At 36.2% G+C, this 19,756-nt stretch overlaps 1 protein-coding gene across 2 annotated transcripts in view; it reads right to left on the bottom strand.

Annotated features, from left to right (window-relative positions):
• LOC127859842 (rho guanine nucleotide exchange factor 12-like) overlaps positions 1–19,756 on the bottom strand; it is a 206,812-nt gene that overhangs the window by 83,319 nt on the left and 103,737 nt on the right. For both annotated transcript variants that reach the window (XM_052397366.1, XM_052397367.1), the window contains 6 exons: positions 18,458–18,565; positions 15,837–15,917; positions 12,565–12,777; positions 10,064–10,235; positions 7,294–7,393; positions 5,396–5,564 (listed from right to left, as the gene is read on the bottom strand). In XM_052397366.1, coding sequence (XP_052253326.1) covers positions 5,396–5,564; positions 7,294–7,393; positions 10,064–10,235; positions 12,565–12,777; positions 15,837–15,917; positions 18,458–18,565 — 843 coding nt within the window. The remainder of the gene's footprint in view (positions 1–5,395; positions 5,565–7,293; positions 7,394–10,063; positions 10,236–12,564; positions 12,778–15,836; positions 15,918–18,457; positions 18,566–19,756) is intronic.

The raw sequence follows: 19,756 nt of genomic DNA, 5'->3' as shown, positions 1-19,756 counted from the left end.
TCACAGATGTTGTATGTTTTAAAGTTTGTCATTAATTGCTTTATATTGATAAATGTAAACACTGTAAAAAATCTGGAATAAAATTGAAAAAGGGCTAAAAGTAGCTTTCTGCAGGGCTCGTAGCAGTGACCCCCGGAGTCATGGAGTTAAAACGAATAGGACCGCTCGGCCATCCTGCCAAGTATGTATAATGTATTTTATACTTTATATACGCAATCTCCGTAGTTTCACAAAATTAAACGACAATAAAAGAACTATACAAATTATTCAATCGTTTCGCGTTGCAACGCTTTATAATTTTCAGTTTTTAAAATCGTCAAAAGATGCATATACTGGCTATATTAAACCATGGTAAATGTTCAGTATTACCGTTTCCTAAAAAATATCTCAACTAAATAAAAAATTTGCGAATCTGAAACAAGTTTTTTTCAATTTTGTCAATTTATCAAAACGTGAAAAGATTAAGATTTTCTTTAAGATTCACTATTCGAATACAGTATTACGATGGGGAAAGTAACACACACGACAAAATTGCAGATTTTTAATCTTCATCGAGCTGGCTTTCGCGTGTCAGCTATTATGAAGTCTATAAATGCGAAAGGACACGTCAACTAGTTATGTACTGGGTAAAACAGTATATTATTGATCCTGATATCGTTTACCGCCTGTGGTGTATGGTCTCTGTTGTAACGACTATCATGTTAGTTACCATCTGGACAATATCTTATCTTAGCGACACACATTGCCACGGGCTAATATAACACCTGATTAGCATAAAATAAATGCCCATATGTAGGCTGAACAACATGACATAAGAAAATTATACATTAATTAATTAAATTAACCCTAAACAATAGATGTAAAGTTTTATTAAAGACTCATTAAATGGTGCAACGATAACAAAATAGTTAAAATTTCAATTTGGTTACAATAAAGGAAAACTTACTATTATTTTGCATCTTCTTTCTCAGTAGCATTACATATAAAGCCTCAATAGCATTGTGAATTAATAAACAATTCAGGTGAAAAATTATATTGTGTTTGTATACATCATGCGAAATGCTATGCGAGAATAAATTGCCCTCTTCTGTTGCAAATTGTAAACAACACGGGTACAGCGAAATAAATCATTCACCAAGATAAATCAAAAAGCAACACACGGGTAAAGGCGATTAAAAAATCCGACTTTCATGAAATCCGAAGGATAATCATCAAACAAATCTAAACTCTTTAATAGACAATTAGATATTTTATTGTAATAACACTCACAAGTACAATTTATTCTAAGTAATGAGTATCAGCATATGAGTAAAAACAATTTTAAAACATCCGTCTTTCATTGAATCAAAAGGACAATCATGAAACAAATCGGGTAATCTTTTATAGCCAATTATCTATTTTATCCAATCAGACCTAGTGTCAACAATTTCTGAACAGCGGATTAATGACGCGTGAAATTAATGAAGATGGTGGAAAATTGTGCAAACTGTAAAAATCGCAAACAATTGAAAGAGATTAGTGATAAGTGAAGGCGGTAATCGGTAATAGCCCGGCGTCATGTGAAGAGACCGTATCTAATCAATACGTAACCTACGATCATTTTAATGTGGAATTCGGTTTTAAATTTGTGATAAGTGTAATTCGGTGTTTCCATGTTACGCAATCATACATATCTCGAAAATATTAAAATTCCAAAACATAGAATACACGTACCTCTCACAAAATTTTGAGCATCATTTCAAAAATTTACAAGAGCACCGCCTTGCGGGTGCAGACCGCTCATCTATTTTCTTTTTAAAGGTGAAGGGACTCTCATTTTCAATCACAAAGGAGGGAGGAGTGGAGTGAAGAGGGGTGTATAGTGTGGGGTTGTGGACATTTATTACATTATCTTCCAAAAAAGCGAAAAAAAAAAAAAAAAAAAAAAAAAAGGGGGGGGGGGGGGGGGGGGGGGGGGGGGGGGGGGGGGGGGGGGTATAGTGTGAGGGTGTGGTGATAATTTGTGAGATGATCTTAAAAAAAAAAAAAAAAAAAAAAAAAAAAAATCAAAAAAAAAATTTGGGGGGGGGGGGTGGGGGTATAGTGTGAGGGTGTGGTGGTCATTTGTGAGATGATCTTATAAAAAAAAAAAAAAAAAAAAAAAAAAAATTAGGGGGGGGGGGGGGGAGGGGGGGGAGGGCACGGGGGATGGTTTGGGTGAAGTCTATTGTGGTATGTCAGGTAAGAGTAGTTTCATCAAAGTATCAATCAAATCTAATCATAAATAAAGAAGTTATGGCAATTTTAGCAAAATTTAATAATTTGACCTTGAGAGTCAAGGTCATTCAAAGGTCAAAGTAAAATTCAAGTTGCCAGGTACAGTAACCTCATGATAGCATGTAAGTATTTGAAGTTTGAAAGCAATAGCCTTGATACTTCGAGTGGATCGAAACACAAAATTTAACCATATATTAAAAGTTACTAAGTCAAAAAAGGGCCATAATTCCGTAACAATGACAACCAGAGTTATGCAACTTGTCCTTTTACTGTACCCTTATGATAGTTTGTGAGTGTTCCAAGTATGAAAGCAATATCTATGATACTTTAGGGGTAAAGTGACCAAAACATAAATCTTAACCAAATTTTCAATTTTCTAAGTATAAAGGGCCCATAATTCCGTCCAAATGCCAGTCAGAGTTACATAACTTTGCCTGCACCGTCCCCTTATGATAGTTCATAAATCTTGCAAGTATGAAAGCAATAGCTTTGATACTGTAGGAATAAAGTGGACCTAAACACAAAACTTAATCAAATTTTCAATTTTCTAAGTATAAAAAGGGCACATAATTCTGTCAAAATGCCAGTCAGAGTTACATTACTTTGCCTGCACAGTCCCCTTATGATAGTTAGTAAGTGTTGCAAGTATGAAAGCAATAGCTTTGATGCTTAAGGAATAAAATGGACCTAAACACAAAACTTAACCAAAATTGTCAATTTTCTAAGTATAAAAAGGGCACATAATTCTGTCAAAATGCATGCCAGAGTTATCTAACTTTGCCTGCCCAGTCCCCTCATGATAGTAAGTAAGTGTACCAAGTTTGAATGCAATAGCATTGATACTTACTGAGAAAAGTGGAACTAAACGCAAAACTTAACCAAAATTTGCAATTTTTTAAGTATAAAAAGGGCACATAATTCTGTCAAAATGCACGCCAGAGTTATCTAACTTTGCCTGCCTAGTCCCCTCATGATAGTAAGTAAGTGTACCAAGTTTGAATGCAATAGCATTGATACTTTCTGAGAAAAGTGGACCTAAACGCAAAACTTAACCGGACGCCGACGCCGACGCCAACGCCAACGCCAACGCCAACGCCGACGCCGACGCCAAGGTGATGACAATAGCTCATAATTTTTTTTCAAAAAATAGATGAGCTAAAAATAGAAAGAGGTCAATATAGAAATATTTCACGACAACAGAAAATGTAAATTTTGCAATCATAATGTTATAGAAAACTAGCACTGTTTTTCATTATAAAAAAGTATTACGATGAAAAAACACATTTAAAGCGAGATAATACGAATTTGTATATGTGTTAAAGTGTAATATATTGATAAAATGTGAACAATAACACAAAATAGGCAAGACGAATTTCATAACATTCAGCAAAGACAAATTTGTGCCCCGAGCCGATTGCGACGAATATATTTCGTACATATTTTCCTACAATAACCGAAGCATTCGTCTTTTTAGTTAGTGTTCGTGTGTCGTATGAATAGATATCGATGCAGGAATTTAAAAAGAACCATTTAACTAAATTTAGATTCACATCATACTTGCATGATTTACATGCTGGCGAATTCTACTATACAGCCTTTTTCGATATCAGAATTAAATATCTGGTTTATTTAGCATTTTTCGACACATGTTGTTCTTAACTTTTATTTTAATTTATAAAAAATATATGTTTAATAAATCTTTTACACATTTTATATTAATTAATACATATTTGCCAAGATCGTATATACTCGATTTAAAGGGATATACAGGTTATTTGCTTGTTTCGATTTTATTTCACGGGTGATAAAAAATTAGTATTTTTACGAGTTGCAAAGACACGAGTGAACAATTTTTTCTGTGATCACTCTTAAAAGAAAATCGGTAATCTACCCAAACCAACACGTTTTATTTTTTAACACAGTTTACATTTTACAAGCCTGAACACTGATAATCATTTAATCCTTTTAATATAAGCCAATATAGCGGGAATCAGAATGAAGCGACGCTGTCATTTCTAAATTTGATCCCGGCTCTATTGGATGTATGTTACATGCATATAATAATAATAATAATAATATAGTATTTTATTATCATCATTAATAACATGCGCTATGATTCATGTATCTACATGTATATATTCAAAAGATAAATACATGTTTGTATAGTTAAAATCTACTTTGAGATTAAATAGTTACGGTCACGGTGTAACGCCGCGGATCGTCACCGCGGACCACGGTGGACGAACGCCTGCTGTGTTTTTTGCCGAAGTAAATTACGTCCGCCGTGGATTGATACGACGATCATCGCGGACCGGTGAACCTCCGACGTCCGCGGCGATTCCTACCAAAAACGCGTTCGCGATGACACCGCGGAAAATGAATAATTTCTAAGAGCTGTACTGTACATCTGAAAGGACATAGAAGTTATGAGCATTTTTAGAAACCTAAACAAAAAGTGTGACGGAAAGACAGACGGACAGACAGACAGACAGACGGACAGACAGTCCGATCACTATATGCCCTCCTACCGGGGGCATAACAAAAAAACATTAAATCCACATAAATTAATCCGAATGAGAAATAAAAAGATAAATAACACAAATTATCTATTCAAACCCCCAATCATCCAAGTGAAATAAATCGAAAAACAATTTCCAATTCAGAGCCGTTAAAGTCACGTTACACCTGGTAGATCTGGAAAGAATATTAAAGGTTGGTTACCAATTTTTGCCTAGGTTGCATTGCACTATGTTTAACCTGGCCTGTTTTACGGTATTCAGGTGGCAGATTTCCATTTAAAATTCCGAATGAGTTAATTCCCTTTGGAAAGGAGAAAGCTAGAGATAGCAGGTCAGTATTTATGACATTAAAATGGCAATATGAAACCTCATTAAACCAGAACAGCCTACAAGTCTCGCAATCATTGTATGTTTATGCTGTTTGATACCATCAGCCCCTTAGGAATGGAAATGAAGCCTTAAAAACTTGAATCAAATAAAAAGTATTTTAAAAAAAAAATTTTGGGGAGGGGGGTTTCACCAAAGAGCGTATGTGAGTGGAGAAGGGTTAACCCATTTAAATCAGAAACAAGGCTTAAAACCCATTTAAATTAGCCACAAGGCAGTTTTGACTCCCAAACCTTTTTGCTCTTCCCACGGATGGTGATCACGGGCCCCCTTGTGCGGTCCTTTGAGACGAAGCTTGGTGTTTTCTCGAGCGTGTTGCCGTGCTTACTGTGCCCCGTGTGGCGCAGGAACGTGGCCAGGGCCCAGCTCTGAGCAACGTGCTTCTCATCTTCCTCGTGTTGCCTGAAACAGGGGCATGATTTGCACCAATAGAGCAGTTGCTTGAAACAGGGACATGATTTGAACCAATAGAGCAGTTACCTGAAACAGGGACATGATTTAAACCAATAGAGCAGTTGCCTGAACAGGGGAATGATTTAAACCAATAGAGCAGTTACCTGAAACAGGGACATGATTTGAACCAATAGAGCAGTTGCTTGAAACAGGGGCATGATTTGTACCAATAGAGCAGTTTCCTCAAACCGAGGCATGATTTGAACCAATAGAGCAGTTGCCTGAAACAGGGGCATGATTTGAACCAATAGAGCATTTGCATGAAACAGGGACATGATTTGAACCAATAGAGCAGTTGCCTGAAACAGGGTCATGATTTGAACTAATAGAGCAATTGCCTGAAACAGGGGCATGATTTGAACCAATTTAGCAGTTGCCTGAAACGGGCATGATTTGAACCAATACAGCAGTTGCATGAAACAGGGGAATGATTTGAACCAATAGAGCAGTTGCCTGAAACAGGGGCATGATTTGAACCAATAGAGCAGTTGCCTGAAACAGGGGTATGATTTGAACCAATAGAGCAGAGACCACAATAAGAAGTTCCATGAAAACAAGCAAATTCATTAAATTGATATCCCCCACCAAATATTTTTTATGGATGGGTGCAAATCCCTTGATATACAGTATAATCCTCAAAAAATATATAATTAAGTGTAAGGTTATTGTTTTATGCATTTCAATTCTCATCGTTTATACACCAGTGGAGTTTCATGATGAAATCTTGTATCATATCTGATATATAGCCCTGAAAAATATATCATAAAAGAACAACAAAGGGAAATAACTCTTATTTAGGAATGTGTAGTGTTTTTGTTATTGTGCAAGGCAATTCCCCTCAGTTGCATTTCTCCTTATTGATTTCAATACACCAATTAAGTTTCATGTTCAAATCATTTATGTTATCTGAGATGTAGCCCTGAAAAAATCAACATAACTCCATTTAAGAAAGTGAAGGTTTATGATTTTTGTGCATGACACTTGTGTCCTCATTGATATCTGTACACCCATGAAGTTTGATGTTGATTATCTTGATATCGTATTAAGTTTCTGAGATATAGCCCTGAAAAGTTTGTGACATACGGAGGAAAATACAGACTGATGGACAGAAAATGTCTTTGGCAAGGGATAATTTACAAACCACTGGGCCCCACAGTTTTCACTATAATATGAAGGGCCAATTATGACAACAAAGGCATGATTTGAACAAACCTTGTAGAAAACCGCCATACAATATTAAACAAACATTATCATAACCCTAAACCTAGCACTTTCAGAGAAGATTTACAAAAGTTATTATCTATATAAGTCTATACAAATTATATGACCCTTAGGAAAGGCCAGCTTTGAACCAAGAGGCCCGACTTGAACAAACAAACTAAAGGAATACCATATAATGATACATGCAAACCGCTCTGCCTTGCGGTTTATGGTAGATTTTTTAGGATTTTTTAGGATCTTACTGTATACATTTTTGGAATACAAGTAACCCCCATGGCGGGGCAAATTTTAACCCAACACGGATTATTTGAATAAACTTTGCAGAGGACTGCCATAGAATGATACATGCCAAATACGAAACCACTTGGCCTTGGGGTTTCAGAGAAAACAAAATATTTCTTTGCTTTTCCGATTGGGCCCAATACTATAAATACATGTGCTTGTCTCTGGAACTTACAGTGAGTTGTCCAGGTCCTGCACAAGAAGCCTGTCCACTATCTTATTCTCTTCACCTTTGTCCATGTGGTCCTTCAACTCTGAGCACCCCTCCACTAAACCTTCAAGAGAGAGCGCAAGATCTTAGGCAAAGAACACTGCATTTAAGATCTGAGAAAAGAACACTAGATTTACGACATTAAATTGCATTTAAATTTGATTGTATGGACTTTTTATGTGTACATGGAATTTGGTTTTACCAGGAAGAACTTTGAGCTGTATGTATGTACTCAGAAGAGCTCGAAGCATTCAAGAAGAACTATAGGAACACAAGATGTAAGACCATGTATTAATTGACATTTTTGCCGCCATCTACTAGACCTAAAACAGGCAGCACCAAACCTAGTATATGGAACGCTCTCTTGAACATAAGACTGGACAGATAAACAAGGACTTGACAGATAAACAAGACCTAACAGATAAATGAGACCTAACAAATAAACAAGACCTAACAGATAAACAAGACCTAACAGATAGACAAGACCTTACAAATAAACTAAACCTAACAGATACTGTAAAATCATTAAAGTTCGTGTGGTACTAATTTTCGTGGATTTCGTGGTTCCGCCGTACTTGATGTTAATGATTAATCAGTATGAATAACAAGTAGTGTGTTTATATAAAATATCAATTTGTTCGCCATCCAGTGCATTAATAAAACACTAAAGTCGTGCGAGTTTTTCTTTTTTATTCATCATTGTAAATATACGTTTTATTCATCATGGTTAATAAACGTAACGCGCAATTTTTGCCCTGGTTTCGTCACAGTAAGAAGCGTACTCCCCACGCTTCCGTTTACGTCCAATGACCATTTCTTCTACTGCATCGTTAGCGGCCTGTGTTAATAAAGCTTCAGTCGTAGACAGAGCCTTTGCAGGGTCGGGCAATCCTGCCATAGTAGGAGAACGTGTCGGTACTGTTCCCGTTTTCAACCATTTTGAAAGAGAGATTGTTTGAACGCAAGTTAATGCGATATGTTGTTTTATTGATAAGTGTTTGGATGATAATGCTTTTATAATCAAGCACGGTATATAAACTGTACATCAACGACTATCCTCTTTTACGGGACATCGTCAAATTAACCGTTTGAAGATTTATCAAATATGTCAATTAGTGCCAATTAAACTTAAAAGAGACATTACAGTTTTCACACCTGTATTTTGGGGACCTTATTACTCAATTGTTACGACTAGGGGACCTATTGCGCTGTGATTTACAAATATTGTTAAAACAACATTGATGGCAATTAGCGAGTGGGGACCCACAAGTGCGCCGCTTTATCGCTCTTATCGACAATTATCGGAAACACTTTCACGCTTCAGTGCACATTAACCTCGAGTCTTGCTGTCAACACAGATAAGCAGATTATGCTTCGTTATTACTCTGGTTGTTTTATTAAAACTTTAATAATTATGGCGGTAAGTTGTTTTTTATTTGAAATCCACGAAATTACGTGTCAACGAATTAGTTGTTTTTTATTTGAAATCCACGAAAATACGTGTCAACGAATTAGTTGTTTTTTATTAAACCACGAAATTTCATACCGAAAAATTTCTATACGTTTACAGTAAACAAGACCTAACAGATAAACAAGACCTAACAAATAAACTAGACCTAACAGATAAATGAGACCTAACAGATAAACGAGACCTAACAGATAAATGAGACCTAACAGATAAACGAGACCTAACAGATAAATGAGACCTAACAAATAAACGAGACCTAACAGATTAACGACACCTAAGCGATAAACGAGATCTAACCGATAAACGAGACCTAACAGATAAACAAGACCTAACAGATAAACAAGACCAAACCGATAAACGAGACCTAACAGATAAACAAGACCTAACAGATAAACAAGACCTTCCAGATAAACAAGACCTAACAGATAGACAAGACCTGAGAGATAAACGAGACCTAAGAGATAAACAAGACCTAACAGATAAATGATACCTCACATATAGACAAGACCTAACCGATAAACAAGACCTAACAGATAAACGAGACCTAACAGATAAACAAGACCTAACAGATAAACAAGACCTAACAGATAGACAAGACCTGAGAGATAAACAATACCTCACAGATAAATGAGACCTAACAGATAGACAAGACCTTACAGAAAAACGAGACCTAACAGATAAACAAGACCTAACAGATAAACAAGACTTGAGAGATAAATGAGACCTAACAGATAAACAAGACCTAACAGATAGACAAGACCTAACAGATAAACGAGACCTAACAGATGAACAAGACCTAACAGATGAACGAGACCTAACAGATAAACAAGACCTAACAGAAACACAAGACCTGAGAGATAAACGAGACCTAACAGATAAACAAGACCCAAGAGATAAACAAGACCTAAATGATAAAAAAGACCTAACAGATAAACAAGACCTAACAGATAAACAAGACCTGAGAGATAAAAGCACTAGACCTTGAGATGGTCAATGCCAGTTCGACACCGACACAAACACGGTGCACTCACTCCTACACAAACATGGTGCACTCACTCCTACACAAACATGGTGCACTCACTCTTGCCCAAACATGGTGCACTCACTCCTACACAAACATGGTGCACTCACTCTTGCCCAAACATGGTGCACTCACTCCTATCAGATTAGACACCGACACAAACATGGTGCACTCATTCCTTCCAGACACTGACACAAAAATGGTGCACTCACTCCTACCTACAAACATGATGCACTCACTCCTACCTTTCTCTTTAGCCTGTCTGAGATCATCGAGTAGTTTCTGTACAGTATCCACAGTGGCCTCCCTTGCCTTGTCGAACAGACTGCGCAGGGCCTCCTCCTTCTCCGAGCGGAACTGGAGGTTCTTGTCTATCTCCTCGATCACCCAGTCTGGTATCACGGTCACCTTTAATGGCTGAAAAGTGAACATACTATAATGCAGTGGAAATTCAAGCGTTTATTGCATGTCTCATCATTCAAATAGGCTGTGTTCTGGGAAAACTGGGCTTAATGCATGTGTGTAGCATGTCATCCCATTTAAGCCTGCATGGTTTGCAAAGGCTAATCTGGCACAACACTTAAGGCTTAAAAATTCAGAGTTTCCTCAGAATGAGGCTCACATCATAGTGAAGTCTGGTTACCTTTAATGACTGTCCTGTAAAATAGGGTAATATTTGTAGTCTGGTTACCTTTAATGGCTGTCATGTAAAATAGGGTAATAGTTGTAGTCTGGTTACCTTTAATGACTGTCATGTTAAATAGGGTGAAAGTTGTAGTCTGGTTACCTTTAATGGCTGTCATGTAAAATAGGGTAATAGTTGTAGTCTGGTTACCTTTAATGGCTGTCATGTAAAATAGGGTAATAGTTGTAATCTGGTTACCTTTAATGGCTTTCATGTAAAATAGGGTAATAGTTGTAGTCTGGTTACCTTTAATGGCTGTCATGTAAAATAGGGTAATTGTTGTAGTCTGGTTACCTTTATTGGCTGTCATGTAAAATAAGGTAATAGTTGTAGTCTGGTTACCTGTAATGGCTGTCATGTAAAGTAGGGTAATAGTTGTAGTTGGGTTACCTTTAATGGAGGTAATGTAAAATAGGGTAATAGTTGTAGTCTGGTTACCTTTAATGGCTGTCTTGTAAAATAGGGTTATAGTTGTAGTCTGGTAACCTTTAATGGCTGTCATGTAAAATAGGGTAATAGTTGCAGTCTGGTTACCTTTAATGGCTGTCATGTAAAATAGGGTAACAGTTGTAGTCTGGTCACCTTTAAAGGTTGTCATGTAAAATAGGGTAATAGTTGTAGTCTGGTTACCTTTAATGGCTGTCATGTAAAATAGGGTAATAGTTTAATGGAATATTTGGACATTTCTCTTTTTCAACTTTAAAAATGAACACATAAGATTAAATTTTGGAAAATATTCTCAAAAGATCAAACTATATTCAAAGTTTCAAAATACTTATCGAACTTCATGTCGTTTTTTACAGAGCTCAAATTAGATGACCGCAAAGCGAAAGAAGTAGGAGAAAACTTCTATTTGGATCAGATTCCAGAAAAAATTAATTAATTAATTGTTACTTAAATGAACCTTCGAAAGATTCTTGTCCAGCTGTGCATTTACATAGTCTGGTATAAATTGTTCTAAACATTTATTGGCAAAATAGGGTCTGAATGATTCAAGTTCCTTTTTTTTTTTAAACCTTTCTCACTCAGAAGCAGTGCACATGGATATATGCAACAAGCCTAAAACATGAACAGACCTCAAGTAACTCACAGTCTGTTAAGGTTGTATGCTGTTCATCAGTAAATAAGGGTTTGAAATGAATCTTTAAAACTTGAATCTTATCAGAAAAGTCTTATACACAAAATATTTTTTTCTAAGAGACTACAAACGCATCAAAGAGCATGTCTGAGCGGGAATGTGTTCAGAAATTGATACAAAATTAAATTATTTTATCCCACTTTTACCGTGAATTTAGTTGATTAAAGCCCCGTTGATTAAATAAAAAGTGGGATAAATAAAATAATAGGTAAGTGTTGATAATAGATCAGGTTTATCATGCTCGGCACGTAAATAAAAAGCACTCGCCAAAACTCGTGCATTTTGTTTTCAAAGCCTCGCTTGATAAACCTGATCTATTATTACACAATTAACTCAGAATTCCATACCGCCATATGTATGATGAAGGTAGAGTGGATCTCGTACCGATACCACAATAAACAATTAACCCAGAATTCCATACCGCCATATGTATGATGAAGGTAGAGTGGATCTCGTACAATTAACGCAGAATTCCATACCGCCATATGTATGATGAAGGCAGAGTGGATCTTGTACTGATAACACAATAAACAATTAACCCAGAATTCCATACCGCCATATGTATGATGAAGGTAGAGTGGATCTTGTACTGATAACACAATAAACAATTAACCCAGAATTCCATACCGCCATATGTATGATGAAGGTAGAGTGGATCTTGTACTGATAACACAATAAACAATTAACTCAGAATTCCATACCGCCATATGTATGATGAAGGTAGAGTGGATCTTGTACTGATAACACAATAAACAATTAACTCAGAATTCCATACCGCCATATGTATGATGAAGGTAGAGTGGATCTTGTACTGATAACACAATAAACAATTAACTCAGAATTCCATACCGCCATATGTATGATGAAGGTAGAGTGGATCTTGTACTGAAAACACAATAAACAATTAACCCAGAATTCCATACCGCCATATGTATGATGAAGGTAGAGTGGATCTCGTAAGCCCACTTCTTCAGGTCCTTGCTGTTGCCCTGGGTGGTGTTGTAAAAGCGAGTCATCTCATAGAACAGCACCGGGGCGGGGTTGTGTTGGGTGATCACGTAGTGCAGGAACACAGCCATGTGGGCCGGATGGGTCACCAGGGTCGCAAGGTCGTTGAAGATTTTAGTGTCTCCCATCTGTGAACAGATATATGTGGCTATTAAGGATTAATAGAATTGACACCGCATTTCGGTACAAAGCTTGATTTTCATTAAGATTGTTAACAATGCCTTTTTTTGAGTTCTAGATGGTTTTCTGTATTTAAAAATAAAAGGTTTCTGTGCTTCAGCTATTTCAGTTACAAGATCTTCTGTATTTAAGCCATTTCAGTTTAAGATTTTCTTCATTAAACTGTTTCAGTATCCACTTAACTGCAAAAGGGGATCGTAGACAAATTTAAGCAGGTAATTTTAAATTGACAGGAGCGACCTAAAAAACAAGATTCTTACACTACTAATAAAACAGCTTTGCTAAAAGCATGCCACAAAAGCTACATGGACCTTCCCTTGGCTGTGAAACAGAAGCTGAAATTGCATGCTGGATTAGTAGAGAGATGATACTGATGTGCTAAAGAGAGATTTTTTAGTTAAATACAAGTACATGTATCTGTGGCGATTCAACTCTTCTGAGGGTAATAAACACATTTTTAGTTTTTGGAGGCATTTCTATCTGGATGAATAACAGTTTTGGTACTGCTTTTCTTGGCTTTACAATGTATATGGAAAAGCACCAGTTTGTTTTTAATTGAAAAATAAATGTTTATAGATTTTGAACCAACTAAAATGTGTTCTATGAAATACATTTAAAAGGAAGAAGTAGTTTTTTAACAGATTGATTCATGATTTTTATATGTCACGTTATGCAAATATATATTTGAGCAACCTGGTTACCTAGCAACAATATAATCTCTATATCTCTGTCACCAATAGCAACTGTCAAGCCATGGAGGTCCACATCAGCAACCAATCATGAAGTGCCATTTGATTAATAAAAATGAACCATTTAATAGTACTTGCAAAATAAGAAAAAAATAAATACAAAATTAAGATTGCATTTACATTGGTTAATTTTTGTATTTGTGCAGTTTCGTCAAAATCCATTTCTCATGCACTGTATTTATTAAATTTTGTGTTCATATATTTCTGACAAGTTCTGAAAATTAAGTAAATTCTTTCTGGCACAGATTTACAGTGAATATCTGATGGGATTTTTCTAGATACATACTGACCTTTTACAAATTATGTTTCAAAAGTTCTTACTTAACCATACACACCATAAGAAAAGGTATATATCATAATCTATTATTTTTTTATTTCCAGCAATAAGAGGACCATGATGACCATCAAACGCTCACCTGAGCTCAAGGTACACAAATAGTTAAAACCATGATCTGGTCATGTAGTTTTTTTAAACCACATTTGACCCATATTCAAACATGGACAAGTTTCAATGAAATCTGCCAAAGCACTTCCAAGATATGGCTCCGGACGGACGGAAAGACGGACGGACAACGCCAAAACAATATCCGTTCGCCTATGGCGGGGGATAAAAAAACTAACCAAGTTTCATCAAGATTGGCTCATAAATGTGGCGTAACTAAATCTTTCTAAAATTCACATGGTGACGCAGTTTTTTAACACAAATGACCACGATTCAAAATCAACCTGTATATTGTTAATACAAACATTCTAACAAAGTTTCATCAAGACTGAGTCATAAACCTTGCCTCTTAAATGGTTACAAGGTTTTTCTAAGAAAGGCTTAATGTCAAGGTTTTAGACGCACGTGATCCAGCTAAGAACTTGTATTATATACTGTCAATATAAAGATCCTTAACAAGTTTCATCAAGATTGGATAAAAAATGTGGAATCTAGAGTTTAAACAAGCTAAAAATTTACAACACGCAAAACATGATTGAATTTGATAGACACCAGAAATGGAGTGATACCAAAACCTCACTAAGAGAACTTTGCACTCAGGTGATCGAGCTATGGAGTGATACCAAAACCTCTTTAAGAGAACTTTGCACTCAGGTGATCAAGCTATGGAGTGATACCAAAACCTCACTAAGAGAACTTTGCACTCAGGTGAGCTTAAAAGCAACTATACCATAAATCTCTTTATTTTTAATTTTTTTTTAGACATAAGTTAATCTCACTTACCCTGTAGTTATACAACTATGTAGGGTTAATCTGGTGACAAGACTATATCCAGATGCCAAATTTAGAAGGGTGAATCTATTACAAGTTTTTTTTAAAAGAACAAGCACTGCAAATATACATCTGTGTCTTAAATAACTGTGTTAACTGGGGAGAAGAAGTTTGGCTATGTACAAAAAATGATCTTTCAGGATAATAATAATGTACACTTGATCAAACAAACCAATTATGTTTTATATATAACTTTAATTCTAACATTTGCTGCGCTTTGCAATTCAAAGGAAAAAAACAACCATTTTACGAGAAAATTAACTTCGACAAAAGAAAACATTCTTAGTTCTTTAAATCATCTTCATTTATTTATTTATTTTTTTCTTATTTTGCAAACAAGAAAGATAGGCACCCAGGACATGTGATAAGACAAAGAAAAAGAATATTTCCTGAATAATTTATATTTTATAATCAATAAACTTGTTATAAATCAATTATTTTATAAGTCTAAAGAAAAGCAAAACAGTTCCCAGACAGATCTATAAAAGAAGCGAGACAATGACACTAAGACTGTTACAAGGTGGGTCCACTCAATGGATGATACAGACTGTGATTTCAACTCTATATATCGGTGTCCACACCTCTGAGAACTGGGATTCCTTTGAGAATTAACTTTAACATATGGTGTTTTTTAAACGTCAAATATTACCTCATGGTATCTTAGGTAAAAGTAATTAGAACTTTGCTTTCAAGACTCATTCAGGATTTTTTTTGTAAGAGAAAAGTATTGCCATTGGTTATTAGTTGAATTGGTAATTAGTTGAGTCTTTACTTTATATGAAAAAAAAAATTGTCTCTTAGTTTTTGTACAGTGCATAAAGTAGTGAAAACAGTATGTATACTGTGGGTTCCAAGTATGAACAAATGCAACACTTTCACAATAAATTGTCAAAATATCTTTATCTCCTTCATTTTGTTCCCCAAAGAAATGCCAGTTTCCCAGGTGATAGAGTATGGGTCAAGCTATGAGTGTGATGATTGAAACCTGGTCACTATGGTGATGATGTTTAAACAACATAAAAGGGGAGGAAAGGGGCGTAGACCATCGCTTTGGAGAATTGGAGAACTGAAACGACAAAATCTCCCCTGTAAATAAGAATGGAGTAGTGCGGGTTTTATCAGGGGAGGCAACAAATTGCATAAATGATATTAATAAAGCATCTTTTAATTTGATCCCTGTCTAGCAGAGTAACAACTAAAATGTGCAATCATGATCCTAGTCTTAACAGGAAAATCTGTCCATTGAATATCCATGGTACGAATTTAGAATTTAAATTTATAACTATTTTGATTGTTTAGATTCATATAAATGATTAATGTATTCCTCTTGCTTGAATAAATTAAACAATTTGCATCAGTCAAAAATTTCAAAGAAGACATTCATTCAATTAGAAAATTTTCAAAGTAATTACTTTGCAATTGTCTAAACAAATATCAAAATTAAAAGATGCTTTTTCAAACCATGCTTAACATCAGGAAAATATCCAGAAATGAAAACTACAGTAAACAAATAAAAAATATTGTGACCAAAACTTTTTATCCTAACACTGCTTTCATATTAAAAGCTTGAACATTATTTCACTGTAATTTCCTTCACAGCAAGGTTTAAAATATGCATTGACACAAATCAAAAGAAGAAACACAATGAAGACAAGTGTGCAAAACTGTCACAAGATACGCCCGTTTGAAGGTTTTGGACAACTTGATAACTTTACCATGACCCATATTTAACTTGACCTTCATATCATCTAGACACAACTTCTGACCAAATTTGGTAAAGATCAGATGAAAACTACTTCAACTAGAGAGCGGACACCATGCTAAATGCTTGAAATGCACTAAGTGACCTCGTGATCTAGTTTTGACCCGGCATGACCCATATTTGAACTTGACCTAGATATTGTCTAGACACAACTTCTGACCAAATTTGGTGAAGATCGGATGAAAACTACTTCAATTAGAGAGTGGACACCATGCTAAATGCTTGAAATGCACTAAGTGACCCTGTGACCTAGTTTTTGACCCTGCATGACCCATATTTGAACTTGACCTAGATATTGTCTAGATACAACTTTTGACCAAGTAAGGTGATTATTAGATGAAAACTACTTCTATTACAGAGCGGACACCATGCTAAATGCTTGAAATTCACTAAGTGACCCCGTGACCTAGTTTTTGACCCGGCATGACCCATATTCGAACTTGACCTAGATATTGTCCAGATACAACTTCTGACCAAGTTTGGTGAAGAACAGATAAAAACTACTTCAATTAGAGAGCGGACACCATGCTAAATACTTGAAATGCACTAAGTGACCCTGTGACCTAGTTTTTGACCCAGCATAACCCATATTCGAACCTGACCTAGATATTGTCTAGATAAAACTTCTGACCAAGTTTGGTGAAGATTGGATGAAAACTATTTGAATTAGAGAGCTGACACTGCTGTGGACGCAGCCCGCCGGCCGCCAATGTGAAACCATAATACGTCCCGTTTTTTTTTAAAAAGGGCGTATAAAAAGAGCACACAATTGCTTGCTTTACATGTCAGCCAAAAAAACGATCATTTCCGTTACAGTGAAAAAAGACATTCAATGAACAATTTTAACAAAATTACAACAAATAAATGCTTTTTGTGGAAAAACTAATATTTATTGCTGGATAGAGTTCACACTGCTTAACAAACAAGCATCAATAATTATGCTTAAATGTTTGTGCAAAATAAGATAAAAAAAAACTAAACTAAAATGCAAACAAAAAGCGTGCATTACAACCCAGTATAAACCATGACAGAGACAGAGGTATCATTAAATTGAATCCACTTAATTTAAATAAGACTCAATGCACAAGTTCATGTTTTTTGGTAATTTGGGCGACATATCAGACCTTTTTATTGCCCGGAAGAAGAGATTAAGGTGGCAAACAAAGGAAAGGCCATGTATGACAAGGCACCATGCATTACGAAATAAACGTGAAAATACAGTCATTCATGGGCAACAGTTAAAAGATAACTTATAATCGTTTCAGCAACATTAATCCTCATTTCGCATTCTAGTACCAATATCTCATTCACATCGGGTTAAAGTATTCTAGTACCATGACATTTCACAATTTAGTTTAATTTGTTATTTACACAACAGATCCCAATCTCACATCTCAAAATATGTATTCAAGACAAAGAACATCTCTCATCTTAAATCTTAGCAGCATGGCCAAAGTCACTACAACAATCTGTACCTGGCAAAGTCCTTACAATACATTAAGATCAAAACCCACATTAAACCCATTTATGCCTAGTGTCTAGAAAAAAGGCCTTGGCAAACAGCATAGACCCATATGAGATGCCGCAGGATGCGGCGTCTCATCGGGGTCTGCGTTATTTGCTTAAAGGAATTTCGGTAAGAAATATTCTAAATACAGAAATAAATATACTAGACATCCCTAATTTTGGAAATAAATTGAACCAATTTAGAAGGATGGGAGAGTCCACTAGGCACAAATGGGTTAACAAATATTCATAACTAAGTAAAGAGACAGACCACCAGCCAAGTATCTCATCTAAGCCCAAGTCTGGGCACCCCATATCTGTGTACACACATTGCTTACCATCTCTTCATCAGACTGAAAGTCGTCGTCCTCCACACCTATGATGGCCCCAGCCGGTGTTCCCAGCGTGCTGACGGGACGCATCATCCCCAACCTGAGGCTATAGTCCTGAAACGTGACGACTCAAACTCAGTACAGCGCTACAGGGTTTTAAGTTTGGTAAAATTTTACTGAGGGACAATTTCCCCCCCCCCCCTCCCAATAAAGCCCAATCGCTGGAGTCACCTTATTTATGTCAGGTTTCTATAGTTGTAAGCTCAGACTCGAGTCCTGGAATGTGATGGCTAGCAACCAGTACATTAGAATAGGGATTTTTTGGGGTTGTATTTGATCTAGTAACCAGGTTTTAACCCAAACTCAGGAGAGTTTTTAGTTGTGTCGCGCATCCTTGACCCACTTGACACTTTTCCCACTAAACTGGATTTCGCTAAGAGACTTCCTTTTAAATGACAAATAAATTTTAGAGGACAGTGTTATTCCTGATTAGCATTTGGTACAATCTGTTTTAACAGGGTGCTGCGAAAATAGATAGCTTGCAGTTTTTAACAGTATTTCAGTCAGTCAATATACTTGAAGTTCCATTTGTAAGCTTGTGTACCAGTAAAAAATGCACGTCATATATATGCCAGTAACTGATAACTGCCCTGCTTAAAGCAGAGGTATGATGGAAATGGCCATAGAAATGGTTTCAAGACCAATTGCTATACATGTAACAGGGTCGGACCAGGAATCAAAACTGTGATCCTCCAATTTGAAGTCAAGTGCTCTACTAAATTCAGCTAGCCCCCACGTTCATTTATAAGTCTTACCCCATTCTTATCAGGGTTCGTGCTCTAGCTGTTCACAGGGGTTGAGAGAGGAACTGGGGATGGAATTAGAGCCATGTTTTGAGCTTTATGCATGTGCCTAAAGTACCTCCAAGATTAGCCTGTGCAGTCCCAACAGGCTGATCAGGGACAACACTTTCCACTTTAATAGAATTTTTTCGTTTAAAGGAAGTATTTTCTAAACAAAAATCCAGTTTAAGCAGAAAGTGTTGTCCCTGATTAGCAGAAAGTGTTGTCCCTGATTAGCAGATAGTGTTGTCCCTGATAAGCAGAAAGTGTTGTCCCTGATCAGCAGAAAGTGTTGTCCCTGATCAGCAGAAAGTGTTGTCCCTGATTAGCAGAAAGTGTTGTCCCTGATAAGCAGAAAGTGTTGTCCCTGATCAGCAGAAAGTGTTGTCCCTGATCAGCAGAAAGTGTTGTCCTTGATCAGCAGAAAGTGTTGTCCCTGATCAGCAGAAAGTGTTGTCCCTGA

Source organism: Dreissena polymorpha, chromosome 15 (assembly GCF_020536995.1).
Source record: "Dreissena polymorpha isolate Duluth1 chromosome 15, UMN_Dpol_1.0, whole genome shotgun sequence".
Lineage (NCBI taxonomy): Eukaryota > Metazoa > Mollusca > Bivalvia > Myida > Dreissenidae > Dreissena > Dreissena polymorpha.
This window is presented reverse-complemented; position numbering and strand designations above follow the sequence as displayed.